Source organism: Phragmites australis, chromosome 3 (assembly GCF_958298935.1).
Source record: "Phragmites australis chromosome 3, lpPhrAust1.1, whole genome shotgun sequence".
In the NCBI taxonomy this organism is placed as follows: domain Eukaryota; kingdom Viridiplantae; phylum Streptophyta; class Magnoliopsida; order Poales; family Poaceae; genus Phragmites; species Phragmites australis.
The window spans coordinates 43761136-43777704 of record NC_084923.1 but is presented as its reverse complement, the minus strand read 5'-3'; the positions used below and the strand labels follow the sequence as shown (position 1 = coordinate 43777704).

Here is a 16569-nt window from a genome sequence, read left to right as displayed (position 1 = left end):
CCTACTCAATCCAGATGAGCTTGTCAATTTCAAAGGAGAGGCAAAACTGAGAAGTCAGGTCGGGTTGCTAGTAACTTAGTAAGTTTTATTAGAACACGCACAGTGTGGCAAAAAACTGATGTCGTGTTCTAATCAAGCATTGGTTTGCACACTACACAGAGCAATGCTTGAACGAAAAACATGGCTTCAGTGCACCTGCTTGCTCCCATGCCTAAAAAGTAACTGTCATTCTTGCGCGCCAAGAGAAAGAAAACAATGGTATCCTTTCTCTATTTACTTAGTGGGTCCCACAGAGATGCTCACACGCTGTAACCTCCGAAATCGATGCTGATTTATTAAGGCATTTTCAGCGGCAGTCTTAAATTTTCATCTTTAAAAATATTATTATAATATTAATTATTTTTTTTATCTTCAACAGTTACTCTATTTTTTTTTCTACTACTTTTTTTCTTCTTCTAAATCCACTGGAACTTTTATAAACAGTACTACTACAGTATTGCGTACTGCTACAGTAAACCGGCAAAAGTACAGGTCCGTCCTCTCCCTATGCAACACTGTAGCTGTACTGTGCGATACTGTATCATCGGATAGAGTACTGCTGGAGAAGATTTCTTGCGTTACTGTGCCACTGGTTTGCAGATTTTGCTAAAGTTAGCCTAAGCATGGGATCTATTTTTTCCAGCGTCTATGCCTACCCTGTGGATGCTTCCAGCATGACTGCATGAGAGAAGGTGAAGTACTTTTATGACACTAAAATTATACATAATCCAATATATGTTAAGGCATCACGCAATTTTTAAGAAAATAATCTGAAGATATTAACATAAACAACCAATCCAATAAACTTAGTGGCACGATGAAACCCGATTAAAGCAGGTTTCTGTAAAGGAATTAAAATATGTTCCAATGGCAATAATGTGTATGGAGCATTCTCTTATCGCAAAGCCTAGAACCTACGGCGCCCCTCGAAACGGCCGGAAACGTGAGAGCCATAAACCGAAGGAAGTCCAGGAGATTTCCCAAAACATTTTTTTTCCTCCCCCGAAGAAAATAAAAAGACTATTTCGTGTAAGCCGAGCGCCCCACAAGCGCACCGTATCGTTGGCTCCGTCTAGGGTTTTAGCCCTCTCCGCAGCCTCCCTTTCCCTCCCCTCCCGCCGCATCCTCCTCCTCGCGAATCCCACCCGAATCCCGAGCCCCCACGACCCGCCGAGCGACGCGAGGCGGTGCCGGCGGCCGAGATGGACCGGTACCAGAGGGTGGAGCGGCCGCGGGCCGAGTCGGCCATAGAGGAGAACGAGATCCGCATCACCGCGCAGGGCCTCATCCGCAACTACGTCTCCTACGCCACGTCCCTCCTCCAGGTGCGTGCGCTTCTCCTCCTTTCCCTGCCCGCCGTATCGGTTGGTTTTTAGGACGCTCCGTTCCGTTCGAGTCATTCGAATCGGCGTGCTTATGGCGGTGGAGCGGGTGCTAGGTCGTGGTGGGTTTGGGCCGTTAGGCTTGGGAGGTGGATTCGAGCCGCAAGTTTTGTGGGTTTTGATGTGAGATCGTGTTGAGCTTGTGTGGTTCAAAGGTGAAGTGTGGTGATTGGTGCACTAATTCGATGTTGATGTGGCAAATTTGGCCCATGGTAGGGGGGGTGGGGGTGGGTGTATTACTGATTTGTTGACGTTCCAAATCATGGTAGGGGGATGGGTTGGACCCGTGAGATTTAGCAGATAATTCATTGGAAATCTAATCTGATGTTGGGATTGTGAAGTATGTGCGTTCAATTCAATGTGAAGAATATAGATGTTAATGCGCCAATCTGATATGTTCATGACGTATTTTTGTTATAGTATTGAGGATGCCAATGCAGCTATGCAGGATTATCTATTTAGTTTGGTGTGTTATGTAGTTAGTTTTGTGTCAAAGCTGTTGTGATTAGGCGACCCGGCACATGCTATCAGTGTTGTCAGACTGCCCCACTTGGATCGTGTTTAAATTTTGTGGATGTCTGCAGGAGGCCTTTAGGTGTCAATAGTTTGATTATCATTGGTTAATGCAGTTCTACATTGTAAGGCCTGATTTTTTTAGGTGATCACTGTGCTAAAATTAGTTCCAAACGCTCTGTGCTGGGGAATTTTTTCGGGGTGTTTCTTGTTGCTAATCAGTCCCTTGTGTGGCAAAGGAGAGGTGCAGAGCTTGGTTCTTCCTGCTTTTGCTTCAACAGGATACCGTTTATACTCTCTTGCTAGTTTTAACGTGTGATACTAGTTTGATTAGTGTTGAAGGTTATGGACTCGTTTGTTAATGGTCATGCCAGCCAGCGTTCTCCTATTATTATGGAATGATTTTGTATGTTTCCAGGTATTAGACATGAACTCTACTCCGTAATTTGTTTTACATAAGTTATTGCCTATGTACAATGCAGTGTAGTTCAAGCCATGTTTGCTTTTTCTAGAATTTGTTTGTTGTTTCAGAGCTCCTGTTTACTTTTTTATATATAATCAGGATCGGAGAATGAAAGAGATTGTTTTGAAGGCCATGGGACAGGCCATCAGTAAGTCTGTTGCTGTTGCAGAGATTATCAAGGTCTCTCTCTCTCTCTCTCTCTCTCTCTCTCTCTCTCTCTCTCTCTCTCTCTCTCTCTCGTGCACGAGCGTTGTGTTGTAGGCCACCATATTTGACAAGCTTTCTTTGAAACAGAAAAGAGTCCCTGGGTTATATCAGGATACCCACATCAGTTCTGTCAGCATCACTGATGTCTGGGAACCTATAGAAGAAGGCCTTGTCCCGTAAAGATTCTACTCATTCTACCATTTTCTTTTCATATACGCTATTCTGTTGCATTGAAATTTTGAACTTATTTCAATTCTTGCCATTTTCAGATTGGAGATGACTCGGCATGTTTCGATGATTTCAATTACTTTGTCTCCCAGAGAGCTGGACAAGAACACTCCTGGGTGAGTCAGATGTGTGTCTCCGTTAATTGTTTAGGATTATTGGTGTCAGTCATGAATTACATTTGTAAGATAAAAAGAAATCCTTGTGTCCGATTCAGGTTTGGTATATTAATTCATTTTTATGCAGCTATCAAGCTCCAGCTTATGTTGAACAGCCCAGGCAACAGCAGAGCTTCCAGCAAGCGCCGCCACCGCAGCGCCAACCTCGCCGACCACCAGGCCAATACCAGCAGCTTGATTATGAAGGTACAACAGTAATAGTTCACAATGATGTTGGCATTTCTGTTGTTGTACCATCTGATAATCCTTACTTTGTTAGACTCCTATGCACGGGGTCGAGGCAGAGGAAGGGGCCGTGGACGTGGAAGGGGTTGGGGTCGAGGAGGCTATGGTGGTTATGGTGGATATGGAAACAACCAAGGTGGGTACAACCAAGGTAGTGGTTATTATGATAATCATGGTGGATATGGTGCCTATGATAATCAAGGCGGGTATGGTGGTGGATATGGCTACAACCAAGGCAGATATGGAAACTATCAAGGTATCAAATGGTATCTTGGTACAGTTATATCGTTGATCTTGCTTGAAGTTTTAGGCGATAACTTATCTTGATTTGTTGACCAGAAAATGGTGGATATAACCGAGGGCGGGGCGGTATGCGTGGAAGAGGCAATTGGGGTTACCGTGGAGGTATGCCTGTTTTTATGTACTTGTGTTTCCAAATTGAGTACTCTAATGTTCATGTTTTTCAGCCTGTTATTTTTATCATTTCTGTTGGCTTGCGATGTTAGTCACCTCATATTGTTCTGAATTATCGCTCCTTTCAGTCACTAATAAGTCTAATTTTGGACATTGACACAGCATTCAAAATGATTTTGACCATTAATTTCGATTGCAATATATATACAAGACCTAATAATATTATATTGCGCGGAAACTATTTTTTGAGGAAGTATGCTAATAGTACTTTCATATTGCCAATACAGATATCCATGAATATACTGTCAATCATCTGAAGCTTTTTTACCGTTTTTGACTGTAGTCATATAAACTTTGTGGTCAATGTTGGGGTAGCTTATGTTCTGTGGTGGCATCTAAAACTGATGTTTTTTATGATTATCTACCTCTAAACAATAAATATAGTTTGTTGCTCTGCATAAAGATTACATTCAATTTGCACAATTGGATAATTCCAGTTCATAAAACTGGTCTGAATTTATTGGCTTGCAGGGTATGAAGGAGGCAGGGGTGGTGGCTATGAAGGAGGCAGGGGTGGTGGCTATGAAGGAGGCAGGGGTGGTGGATATGAGCAAGGCAGGGGTGTCTATGAAGGAGGAAGGGGTGGGTATGAAGGAGGCAGGGGTGGCTATGAAGGAGGTAGGGGAGGTGGTGTTCCTGGCGGAAGGGGGTATGGTGGCCGTGGAAGGGGAAGAATGGGTGGTCGCGGGCGAGGGAACTGAACAGAGGCGGAAAATCCATGGGCTTCTGGTGTTTTGTTTAATGCATGCCTTATAATATCAGGGGAAAAGAGAAGTTATCTGAGGATTTGTGTTGGAAGCCATCAGTTATGTGTGAGGTCTCTGTTATTTTCCCGAAGCGCATGGTTTGGTTGTGAGCATAATGCGTTTTTACAAGTTATCATGTATTCATCTTTCAATGTTTCTGCAGCCGAGGTTTGCTTGTTTTCCCAATGGTCGTTGAATGCTGAGCATGCTGCCCTATGTTCATGTCCGTCGTATTATCAGATGGAAATTCTTCTCTTGTGTTAAATTATTTCATTCTATTTGTGCAGTTTTTGCTTTTGTCAGTTAATATAACCATGAGATCTTAATGGTTGACGCCATCAAAGCATACATTTCTTTTGTGCAAGAGTGCACGAGGAGGTTGAGCAGGCTAGATGCTGGAATATCAGCATGCCTTACGGTAATGCTTTTGTATACGGGACGGCGTTAGGTAGTAGAGCTATTTACTTGCTGAGATAGTGATACATTGAAAAAATCACTCCAAAACTGAGTTTCGCAGGCTCTTCCACTTCACCCTGGTCCTTCCTGGGATCACTGATCGTCAGGCGGCCGCGCGCACATGTGGTTTACCTCGTCTGTGCATGTGCATCCGCGTGTGATGACCGTCTGGCCGTCCCAACTTGGCCGCCTAGCCTGGCATCGGCGATGGCTCACATTGTTCTTGAAGTTGATTCTCTTATGGTCAAGAATGCATTGGAGATGAGCATGATCTCTCACTCTCAGCGCCGGGATTCATGACCATCGAGACACAGTTCGTTCCATTCATAGTACTAGTCTTAGTTTTCTTGGCCGAATACTGTCCCAGAAGCTGTAACAAAGTAGCCTCACCGTTAAAACGGTTGAGGTTTGGAGCTGGTGTCTGGTGTTGTTTGGGAAGAGAAGACGATAGAGTTACCTGTGCAAGTATAAACGTGTACGCCGGTTCCCGCCGCTGCGAATGCGACCAAGCATGCGACCGTACATCCCCAAGGCCACCTTCGCATTCTGCCACTCCCTCCTCGCCTCCCGCCTCCTGCCCTCCGTCGCCTCGCCCGCCGCACCTCTCCTCCCCGTCCAGGCCCTCCTCACCACCGCCGGCCTACTCCCGCGCCACCCGGACCTCTCCCTCCTCGCGCTCAACTCCCTCCTCCGCGCCCTCTCCCGCCGCGCCGCCTCCCCGTCCCACCCGCGCCTCGCGCTCCGCCTCCTCGGCCTCATGCTCGCCCCCGCCGCACCCCTACCCGCCCCGGACCATCTCTCCTTCCCCTTCGCGCTCTCTGCCGCCGCCGCCGCACTCGACGACACCCACTCCCCCGGGGCTGGGCAGCAGCTTCACGCGCTCCTCACTAAGATCGCGCTGTTCCCCTCCGACCACTACGTCACCACCGCGCTGATCCAGCTCTACGCGCCCCGCCCGGACCTCGCGCGGAGGGTGTTCGACGGATTGCCGCGGCGGGAGGCGATCCACTACGACCTGGTCATCGGGGCGTATGCGCGCGCGGGGCTGCCGGTGGAGGGGCTGGCGGTGTTCAGGGCCATGTTCGAGGACGGCGCGGCCCCAGACGCCGTCGTGCTCACGACGGCCGTCGCAACGTGCGCGCAGGCTGGCGCGCTGGACTGCGGGGCGTGGGTGCACCGGTACGTGGAGCGGACCGCACCGGGGCTGCTCGGGGACGCGTTCGTGGGTTCCGCGCTGGTCAGCATGTATGCCAAGTGCGGGTGCCTAGAGCAGGCGGTGAGGGTGTTCGACGGCATGCCGGAGCGGAACGAGTACGTGTGGGGCACCATGGTGGGTGCGTTCGCGGTGCATGGGATGGCGGCGCAGGCGATCGCGTGCCTGGAGAGGATGACGAGGGAGGACGGCGTGAGGCCGGACGGCGTGGCGGTGCTCGGGGCGCTCTCCGCGTGCGCACACGCCGGGAAGGTTGAGGATGGGCTGCGACTGCTCAAGGAGATGCGCAGCCGGTACGGCGTCGCGCCGGGGCACGAGCACTACAGCTGCACGGTCGACATGCTCTGCCGGGTCGGGCGGCTGGAGGTTGCGGTGGGGCTGATTGAGACAATGCCGATGACCCCGCTCGCGTCCGTGTGGGGCTCGGTCCTCGCCGGCTGCCGGAACTGTGGCAACGTCGAGCTGGCGGAAGTGGCAGCGAGGGAGCTCGAGAAACTAGGCGGCAGCGCCGACGAGGGCGTGTACATTCAGTTGTCCAACATCTACCTCGACGCCAACCGGAAAGACGACGCGCGGAGAGTGCGGAAGCTGATAGGCAGCCGTGGGATCAAGAAGGTCCCTGCGTACAGCGCCGTAGAGGTAGACGGGGAGGTGAGCTCGTTCGTCGCCGACGACCAGGCGCACCCACGCCGCTTCGAGATTTGGGAGGTGCTCCGGCTGCTGGCGGACCAGATGGGGCGCAAACCAGACGAGGAAGAAGATTTTTTTTTTTTTTTGCATTGTTGTTGTAAGATGAGGTTTTTGCCGTGCCCTCGTGAAAAGTCATGTTCATTTATCTATTAAATACGATAGGTGCCTGATTTTTTTAGGCTTGATGCAATTAAGTTGATGGTGAGCGAAGCTATCTCAATACAGACATATATGCGACTGGCGATTTCAAGTATAAATTTGGTGCGGAAGTGAAGCACAAGAGTTTGCTTAATGACGTGGCAAGGTGCTAAATGTAAGCATGCTGACTAATATACAATGTGAGAATACAATGAGCTGAGCTGCACCCACTCATCAGCCGCTGCATGTATGGAAATGTATAGGTGCCAAAACAAGAATTGACTAGAAGGATGCACACGGTTTGCATGCATACGTGAACTAGGGATTGCATGGTCGATGATCAAATATCAATAAGTGCGGCCATGCATAGTTAATTGAACAAGTTAGCTTGCATAATACTCGGATGGTGGAAACCGTGTTCATCTGTGCAACAGGCCCACCAGGCAGCAGGTCTATACATAAGTGCATTATTGGAGCTAATCACGCAATTGGGGACAATTAGCATGTGCATGGAGGTGCAGTATGACTTTCTTGCATGCATGCAAGCAGTTTGTAGGAAATAAATTCTATAGAATCTAATCTATTCACACATTCTCTGATCTAACAGCTTGATTGAAGAGAAGAAAGAATACATGTTATAAAAGAAAAAGAAAAAGAGTTTTTATAGAATCCAATCCTATAAAATTTACTTCCCCATGAGTGCGGCTAAGATGAAGCTTAATTCGTTCTCAGATTTGAACACTCAATAAGGATCACAACAGGGACTACAACCATAAAATACGTAAAATCGATCTCCTCACAAACGGCACGAAGTTTCGTAATCTCACGAGCCTCACAACAGCTGTGGCGGCGCTCACCCAAGCCCCCTAGGATTAAAAGATGTTGACCCTGCAGCGTGCAGGAGAGGGAGGGTGATTAGAAAAATCCCTAAACAAATCACAACAGCTCGCCGCCACCAGACAGGCAGGAGATATCTCTATTGGCAGCCCGGTCTCCCGGCTGCCATTCCGCACAGATGGATCTCCTCCACTATGTTCTACGTCTTCACCCGCATCAAGCCAACATCTGGCACATACATCCATCCAAATTCCAACACATACACCACCACCAGGACTTGATCTCCCTGCTAGCAGCCCAGCACGTTCGTGGCTGCATCTCTCCAGTCTGCGTTGGAGTTCCGCCGTCGGCTGGTGGCCTCGCGCCGATCGTATCGTCGTCATCCGGCGTCGACACCAACGATATGGCTTCCTCTCTCTCTCTCTCTCAGGTTGTATCGATGATGTCGTGGGAAAAATACCACCACGCCCGCCGCCGGAGAATCTTATCAGACTAGCCATCTGCACGGCGGGGATAGCACGACGGCAGCGCGTGCTATACAGGTGGCTAAAGGCCGAAAAAACAATACCGTCTTGGCGGGGACGCAATGCGCTTGCGCGCACTACAGATAAAGTGGTCTACAAGACCCACGCTGTCTTTGGCGGTGGTGATTCGGTCTTATAAGGTCCTATTTGGTTGCAATAAAGTTTCAATTTTTTTTTGGTGATTCTTCAAAATCCCTGTCAAACACGTCGCAACGTGAAACGCTTCACCATGAACCATATGAAATATTTCTCATTTTTAACACTATCAGAAAAATCATCTAAAATGGTGTTCACCATTTCGATTCACTTCTAGATCATTTTTCTTCAAGAATTCAGAATTCACTGCCAAACGTTTTCAGAAAATTGAGAGGAATTTACTAGAGAAACATTTCTAAAAAGAATCTAAAATCGAAACGTTTTTGTGAGAATCTAGAGTCCTGCCAAACGAACCCTAAATACAAACCGTTTTGGCGACGACGTTTCAGCGCCTTACAGGTACAAGACGGTTCATATGATCCATGCTATTTCAGTGGCAGTGTATCACGCCTTACACGTAAAAGATGTGCATGTTGTTCTAGCGGCATTACAAGTACAAAAAGGCCATGCGACCCATACCGCTCTGGCGATGGCATACTCACGCCTTACAAATGTAAGAGGTCCACGCGACTCATGCCACTCCTGCGGCGGCGTACTCGCGCCTATATGTACAAGAGGTCCCTATGACAGATGCCATTTCGATGGCGTCGCATGGTCCCTACGACCTATGCCGCTCCGACGACAGCATATCGTACCTTACAGGTACGAACAATCCATATGACTCATACCATTTCGATGGCGGCGTGTAGCACCTCACAGGTACAAGGTGGTTCACACAGTCATACCATTTCAATGGCAGCGCTCATGAGCCTTGCAGATGGTCTTCAAGGATACCAACACTATGACGGTGCTTATCTTGGTGGCGGTACACATGCACTACACGTTACAGGTGGGCTAAAAAGATTGGTGCCGTCTTGCAGCCACACACATGCCCTTCGGACGAAGTTGTATACAGAGAAAACTAAAATAGATCGATGATCTTGAGTAGTAGAATTGCGTTTGATATGAATTGTGTAGCTTCTATGGTGTAACGACTGTTAAAATGGCAAAACAAGAAGAGATTGGTGATGGATCAGTGAGTATTATCCATGAAGCTTGTTGTACTTATATCATTATTTTGGGTACACAGATGATAGGTAATTAAGAATGGTAAACAATATGGGGAGAGGCAAAAATAGGCACAGGTTGAGGTGAACCATGATACAACGATCTGAAGTCACAAGTAGCACACTTTGTGAATATTTGCATTCATGTGCTGATAATGCTTTCCCTTTAAAGAAGCCAGGATATGCTAATTGGCAATGGTCTCAGAAGTGTCATGTATAGCCTCGATTAGATATAATATGTTGAAGCAAGGCCATGTTCCATGATACTGAAATTCTAGTAGAAATACTCATATACAATTCCTTATTTTTTATGACTGACGAGGCCGAAAAACCTTACTATGTCCTAACTGACGAGGTTAGACATATCGTGTTAGGGCAATTTACTGGATGCCATCGTAAAAATTGTAAAAGTTGAAAAATATTATCAGTGTGAGGATGATATGTGGATCTTAGGCCTATATATCATTCTCATAGATGATGGTATCTTTCAATATGAATAATTTTACGATGGCATCCATCTAATTTTGGCTGTCATGTTCGTGACCGATGAGGCCGAACACAATTCAAAACTTGTAGCTTGAACTCTGTGCATGATGGAATATGGCATCAAAGCCAAGTGATGAGCCTAGCAACATTCCTTTGATATCTCATATAATGTTACTTACATATACATGGACAAGAGGCTTGACAACAACGACCATTTGACATAACTTAATTGAAGGTGTTCTGTAGGTGCAAGCACGTAGATGTAAATTAACTAGAGTTCTCACAAGACTCTAGGAATTAAAAACTACGCTATCGTCTGATTAAGAAGGGAAAGGAGACTTGTAAGATCTCCATGATGATAAAAGACTGAAGAGCTAGACATCGGAGTAGATTTGTAACTTTTTCATTTATATCTATTGTAAATCATACGGGATAAGCTGGTGAATCACTTTAAATTCTCTATGTTTGTAACTCTCTTGATATAGTAAAGATTGCCTTCAGGGTACCGGGGTTTTTCTCCTGTAAAGGTTTTCCATGTGAAATCAGAGTCTACTATATTCTTGACCTTATTTGTTGTCCCGTGTATTTATATTAACTTATCATATACAATTGTATACTAGCATGTCTACACTCAATTCTACCACATGCAGAGAAATTTGAACATTTCTCTGGAGGAAAACAGTTGTAACATTAAGAAAGACTAATAAATGAAACTGCAGACGATACAAATGCAAGTAAATAGATAGCCATTGGCATTTATCGTGAAACAAGATTTTGTAGACTGAGACATGCTACCATTTTGGGTCTGTTTCTATTAGTCCCTGCACAGAAAGACCTTGTTTCAGATGTAGGTATGCTCATTACTACACTGTACTAGCTAAGTGTTTGTGTATTGTAATAAAAATATAAATATTAAATATGATAATATTAAGCACAAATTTAAGTACGAAGATGTAAATACACCATAAAAATATATATATATCGAAAGCGTTATCGTAGTCTAATTATAGATAGGATCAAAAGAATGAGATTATCTACTAATTTTCTCATAATATTTTCACTAATTTCTCCTTAAGTTTTCATTTACTTTTATTAATAAAACATGTTCTATATCTCTAACTAGTGACCAGATAAAAAGGCTAAATGACGAGGATAGATAGTAAAAATAAGTAAATTATATAAATTTTAAGATTTTTTATTAAATGGCAGAAGTGTAGAGGAAAAATATGACGAGATAAATTTTGGAGAATCTTATGGCCCCAAAAAACTCGTAAAACTGAATTAACATCGGTGACAGGAAACAACTTGAAAGCATGTATGAAACACTGCCGATCAGCGATTCTGCCTCCTAGCCATTTGGAAAACACTTCGATAGTGCAGTTCAGAAAATTGAGAACCGAGACCAATGAAACAGTGCGGTCGTGTCCTCGTGCTCTTAGCCTCATGTATACAGATAACATCCTTCCAGAGGCAAACAATATATATTGAATTAACAGTAACGTAAGTAATAATACAGTGTTTACATGTGACAAAACTTTGCGCAGTGACATGGTATGGCAAACCGGCGCTGAGAGTCCACTAGATTACTCAAGTGAAGCAAAAAAGAATAAGAATACACCATTAACACACATGCTAGAGCTAGATGCGGCAGCCATGTTATGCTGCCAAATTCGAGGAACTTTTCAAAAGATAGCATGCGGGAGGATCGATGGTTGCCATGGCTCAGTTGAAAAAAAAGAATGTGTTGCCTGTCACGACGTGCCAGAGGTTGAGATGTTACCGTGAATCATGTCCCGTATATATGTCTGTGAACTGGCGCTCCAAAACCTTCAACCACATCCATCCATCGCTTCTCTACTATCAGAATTGAACTGTCCAATAGGTGCCCAACAAACAGGGCTGGATCTTTGAACGCAAAGAAGTCAAAGTTGTTCCTCTTCTCTTGTCTAAAATCTTCCTCGCGGGCCCTACGTTTTTGCTTTGTTTTTGTACTCTTTTGTGAGTCTAGCTTTTCTGCTGGTCTGTCTGATCCATTCAACAATTGAACATCCTCAATAACAGGCAATCCAAAATCAATGAAGCACATTGCCCTGAAAAGTAAAGGAGATATTTAGAAACATATGCATCGGTTAGTAACCAAAGTTTCACACATCAAGTCATCAATACAGCAAGCCACTAAACAAGCTCTCATATATGTCAACTGCTAAGTTCCTCAAAGGCATCCATAGATTCAGGGCATTTTCTAACACAGATCAACTCAGTACTGCAAATCAGTATGAAGCTTGTGGACTAGTGAGTTCAGACATGAGAAGAAATAAATCACAAAGAGAAGGTTACCTTGTACTATAGACCACAACCAATGACGAGCTCTGCGGAGGAAATGAGAGGCCAATCACCTCTCCAGGAAATTCCTGGAAACTTCTGGGTAAGTGATGTGTATAGCGCTTGGACCATTCACCTAATTGTTTTGCTTCTACATCAAATACATACACCTCATTTTTAGATGTAGTTATCACAAGGGCATTGTTCTTGGGACAAAAGCCACCAGATGTAACAGAACCATCATTCATTCTAGGTATGAACCAGTGTTGCCTGCATATATCAGGAAAAGAAGTTAAGTGATGACAGAAATATGGCATTAATAGTATAGATGACTGCAAGTAACAAGAAAACGCACATGCAAGACAAGTCAGAGTATCAATTTGTTGCATACCTTTCTACCTCAAGATTGAATACATAAATATCCCCAAAGCAGTTAACTGCAGCCAACCATTGCCCGTCTGCACTTAGGAACATTTTTGTCACAGGTGATTCTCTAGAAGAAAATTTTGTTCCGGCCATCTTTCTTGTAGGGTGAAACACATTTGAAATATGTCTTGATGCAATATCTATGATCTGATTGAAATGAAGAATAGTCAGCATAAAACGATACTAACAAAATGCAAGGAAACAGAACAGACAATGATTTTCGCATCTTGACTCGTTTGATTGTGATCTGTAATTGGGCTATAGACACCTTGCCATTAACCAATATCTAATCCAACATCTGGTAACTGACATACTACATAGCTCATAGTTCAAAACACAAAAAATTCCAATCATGCGCACCCAATTAAAAACTATCAGGCATTGGTTTTTTTTGCAAGTAGGCTCACGCAGATAGAGCAGTAAATTTCGTCACATGAGTGGGTTTCAAAAGTTTGGCATATGAAATGTTAAAGTTGAATCTATGGACAGTGGGCAATGTGTTATTTTCTCCTGTAGTATGTAGGCTACATGTGATTTCAGACTAAATAAACAAATGATAAAGTTTAGCAGGCGGATAGGAAACCATATACTGAAAATAATGTCTCCTATGACAGGATTATAGAAAGACTTACATATATTTTTCCATCACGACCAGCTAGTATCAAATTTGACGAGTCAACAGTAAACAGCATACTCTGAGAACAAGGCAAACGTTTTGGCAGCTCTAATTTTTCAAGGCTGTACTTCTTTCCACCCTTATGCTTTAGTGCGAAAAGGCAGGGCTTCGTAGAATCCGAATAGGCCAAAAGTGTTCCATTGGTCGAGGCAGCATTAGAAATGATTTTTTGGGACCCCTTGCTTTTCAAACGAGCAAGGTGTCGTATTGTAGCATCGCCTCTAGATGATGTACTTGGAGTTAACTGGTTCTGAACGGTCACAAGTAAAACATCCAACCAGTTGGCAGATTGGACAAGCATTACAGAATCTCCATTGACTGTACTATCTCTTGCCAGATTTATCAAAGGGCGTTGAGGTGCAGGGCAGAAGTTATGAGGTGCAAATTGAGTAAACTCCCTTGCTGAATAAGCAAAGAGCTTAGTGTCATCACCACCAGATATTAGCATCGGAATACCAAGATGGGCCCATTTATGGTAACTGAATTCAGGTTTTTCACGACGGCGAATCTTCACCGCCTTTTCCTCTGGTAAACCATCTAGAGAACAGAACAGATAATTCTGCGTAAGCACTAGTAGAGGTAAGCCAAGTAAATGCAGCTAGAAAATCATCACAAACCTTCGCTACAAATTGGTACAGCCATGGTCAATGCCCTTACATCATGAGTGTGAGATCTTACATATCCCACATAGACCCATTTGCGCACTTGTTCTTTGGCCATATCTTTATGAGCACCAAACTCATCTTTTGATACTTTGTACAAAATTACCTGGAAAGTCGCCGAGTTAGTAAGCCAAAAGAAATGGAAAGTCATTGACAAATTAGTATGAAGCAGTGGAATTTCGAATTAACAGAAGCAAAACAAACGGTGGATGTGCTCAGTAAATTCTTTTCAGTAAAACCTATTAGCTGTTTTAGTAATGCTACCAACCTGCCCATCAGACCCTGCAGAGAACACCCTGTTCTGACTAGGCACAGTTGCTAGTGCATTCACATCGCCTTTATGATTAGAGTGAGCTTGTAAAAGAGTTCCATGGTGGCTATCCCAAAACTGTACACTACCAGTACTATCTCCGCTAACAAGGGTTTCACACCTAGAAAGCAGCAACAATAATCAACACTAGAACAGTACAGGGAACAATTGGAAATTAAAAGACAACAATAGGCACTTCATCTCACCTCAGAAACAATAATGACCAGATACAAAGTTCAGGTCCCATACCAGCTCCTCCTAGTCCAGCCGTGATACGATACTTTTCATGGAAAGATGTCAAATCCCAGCATCTAATTAAACTGCCAATAGAAGCAAGAACAAACCATAAAAAATTATGTCATGAAGAAAGCAAAGTCCCAACCAAAAAAAATGATGAAAATGTAATCAGACGTAGTTGAGAAATATTAAAAACAACAAAATGCTGGGCAGTATATTTATGTTTGTATGGAAAGAATAAGGCAGACAGACATTATATCATACAAATCTGTTTACACCAACAATAGTTAAACATACCCATCACTGCTTCCAGAAAATATAAGTCTGGCGTTATTACTCCATGTCACACTCAAAACCCGCCCTGTAAGAAGGAAGAAGGTAACTACCAGAGTTGAAATTTGTCAAGATAACCGAAAATGAAAGATAACTGGACATACCACTTCCTCTCGGGAGAGATCTGTAGTAAGTCAATGCGCCTGATTCAGGTACATTATACAAGCGTACCGAACCATCATCACAGGCAAGGGCCAGTCGCTGGAATTCATTTGCATTGCACGAAGAGCTTGTCTTGGCAGAACCATCTTCATCGTCGGAGTTGTCACCATCATCAACATTACTTACGTCAGAGTCGCTGCAGTCATTATGATTTGCATGGCCATTGATGGCAAATCCTGAGCCGTTAATCTCAGACTTTAAGGAATCATCTGAAGGTTCCATAGCCATCTGCCAGAGAGGTACTCCAACAGTATCTAGGACAGTCTACAAAACAGAATAGCAAACCCATTAGTGATATCCATGAACCTAAAATGACTAGTAGATATCCCAGATAAATCATCTGGTGAAAGTGAGTATGAATCTAGGTAGCATTCCTATAGTTTTGCATTCTCTACACCCGGTAGGTTAAGGAGCCCAAACATACTTACAACCTACTACGCATACAAAATTATAACTTTAGCTCATTATCACACGAGTTCGACATCAATTCTCACCCTACTTCCCCTATAACTAACAGTTCATAGTTACCACTAACCCGTACAATCACTATCCCAAAATCTAATTGCATACGGAAATCGAAATGTAGTGTAAGCACACAAAACGAGCCACCTTTTGCTGCAGGTGAAAGAGATCCCACTCGGCCACCGACCCGTCGACGCTGGACGAGAGCAGCCGCCCGCTCTCGCCATCTCCGCCTCTCCGCCCCCACACCAGCGACGTGATCCTGGACTCGGCGTTCCCCTGTATCGTCTGCACCCACACAAACCACCAAACCACCAATCAAGTCACTGAAAATCCCCAGGATGATCGCAGGAAACCGCACGGTCATGCGTAGGGGGAGGGGAGGTGCGGGGAAGCGTACGAGCTGGTGGTGCCAGCCGACGGAGCCCGGGGAGACAAGCCAGAGCTCGAGTGAGCCGTCCTCGCGCGCGGCGGCGACCTGCGAGGCGCAGGGGGAGGTGGCGAGAGCGACGACGGGGGAGGGCGACCACGCGACCGCGCCGCCGCCGCAGCGGTGGACGCGGAGCTTCTCCATGGGGCGGCGGCCCGATGCGGTGCCGGCGCTGGCGACCCGGGCGTTCTATAAGGTTCCTGAAGGGGAGCTCGAGCGCCTCGCGATGGCCGCGATGGCTCAGCGTGGGGGCGGCGCGAGGGGAGTGGGAGGCGCTCGAGAGAGGCGGTTCGCACTTCGCAGCAAGTTAGGGTTTTGAGGGCGAGCAGGATAGTGTGCGTGCGGGCTACGTTCGAAGCAGCGGTTTGGCCCAGTGGGCTTAAGAGTTTATCAGCGACCTGATGCTAGGCCTTTAAATAGCAAAACCTGTTGCGTACCTCTGTCTCTAAAAAAACAAATCTTTCTGCAGTTTGGTTCCAGTATCACAATGGTCCTACGAGCATGTATGTACAATAAGGTATTTAGGAAATATATTAACTAAAAATTTGAA

The 16569-nt window shown here is 45.2% G+C and overlaps 3 protein-coding genes across 4 annotated transcripts; 2 read left to right on the top strand and 1 right to left on the bottom strand.

The window, feature by feature from the left end:
- The first annotated feature begins 1038 nt into the window (after nt 1-1038).
- On the top strand, nt 1039-4739 carry LOC133913251 (glycine-rich cell wall structural protein 1.0-like). Of its 2 annotated transcripts, none has more exons than XM_062356349.1 (8): nt 1039-1364; nt 2497-2577; nt 2692-2780; nt 2874-2948; nt 3076-3194; nt 3268-3489; nt 3573-3638; nt 4179-4739. In XM_062356349.1, exons 1-8 carry the CDS (start codon nt 1242-1244, stop codon nt 4406-4408), a joined length of 1005 nt encoding a protein of 334 aa, XP_062212333.1. In that variant the 5' UTR covers nt 1039-1241; the 3' UTR covers nt 4409-4739. The 2 variants fall into 2 exon arrangements, with proteins under 2 accessions (XP_062212333.1, XP_062212334.1); XM_062356350.1 differs by lacking the exon at nt 1039-1364 and adding an exon at nt 1666-2352.
- Nucleotides 4740-4824: 85 nt separating this feature from the next.
- Nucleotides 4825-7118, top strand: LOC133913250 (putative pentatricopeptide repeat-containing protein At3g28640). The gene has a single exon (XM_062356348.1). The coding sequence runs from the start codon at nt 5409-5411 to the stop codon at nt 6963-6965; it is 1557 nt and encodes a 518-aa protein (XP_062212332.1). The 5' UTR covers nt 4825-5408; the 3' UTR covers nt 6966-7118.
- Nucleotides 7119-11466: 4348 nt separating this feature from the next.
- Nucleotides 11467-16313, bottom strand: LOC133913249 (WD repeat-containing protein PCN-like). The gene is made up of 11 exons (XM_062356347.1): nt 15990-16313; nt 15737-15877; nt 15070-15391; nt 14930-14993; nt 14602-14715; nt 14354-14516; nt 14041-14191; nt 13380-13960; nt 12713-12894; nt 12337-12591; nt 11467-12089 (listed from the first exon to the last, which is right to left on the bottom strand). The coding sequence occupies exons 1-11, from the start codon at nt 16161-16163 to the stop codon at nt 11786-11788; spliced, it is 2451 nt and encodes an 816-aa protein (XP_062212331.1). The 5' UTR covers nt 16164-16313; the 3' UTR covers nt 11467-11785.
- Between the last annotated feature and the right edge of the window lie 256 nt (nt 16314-16569).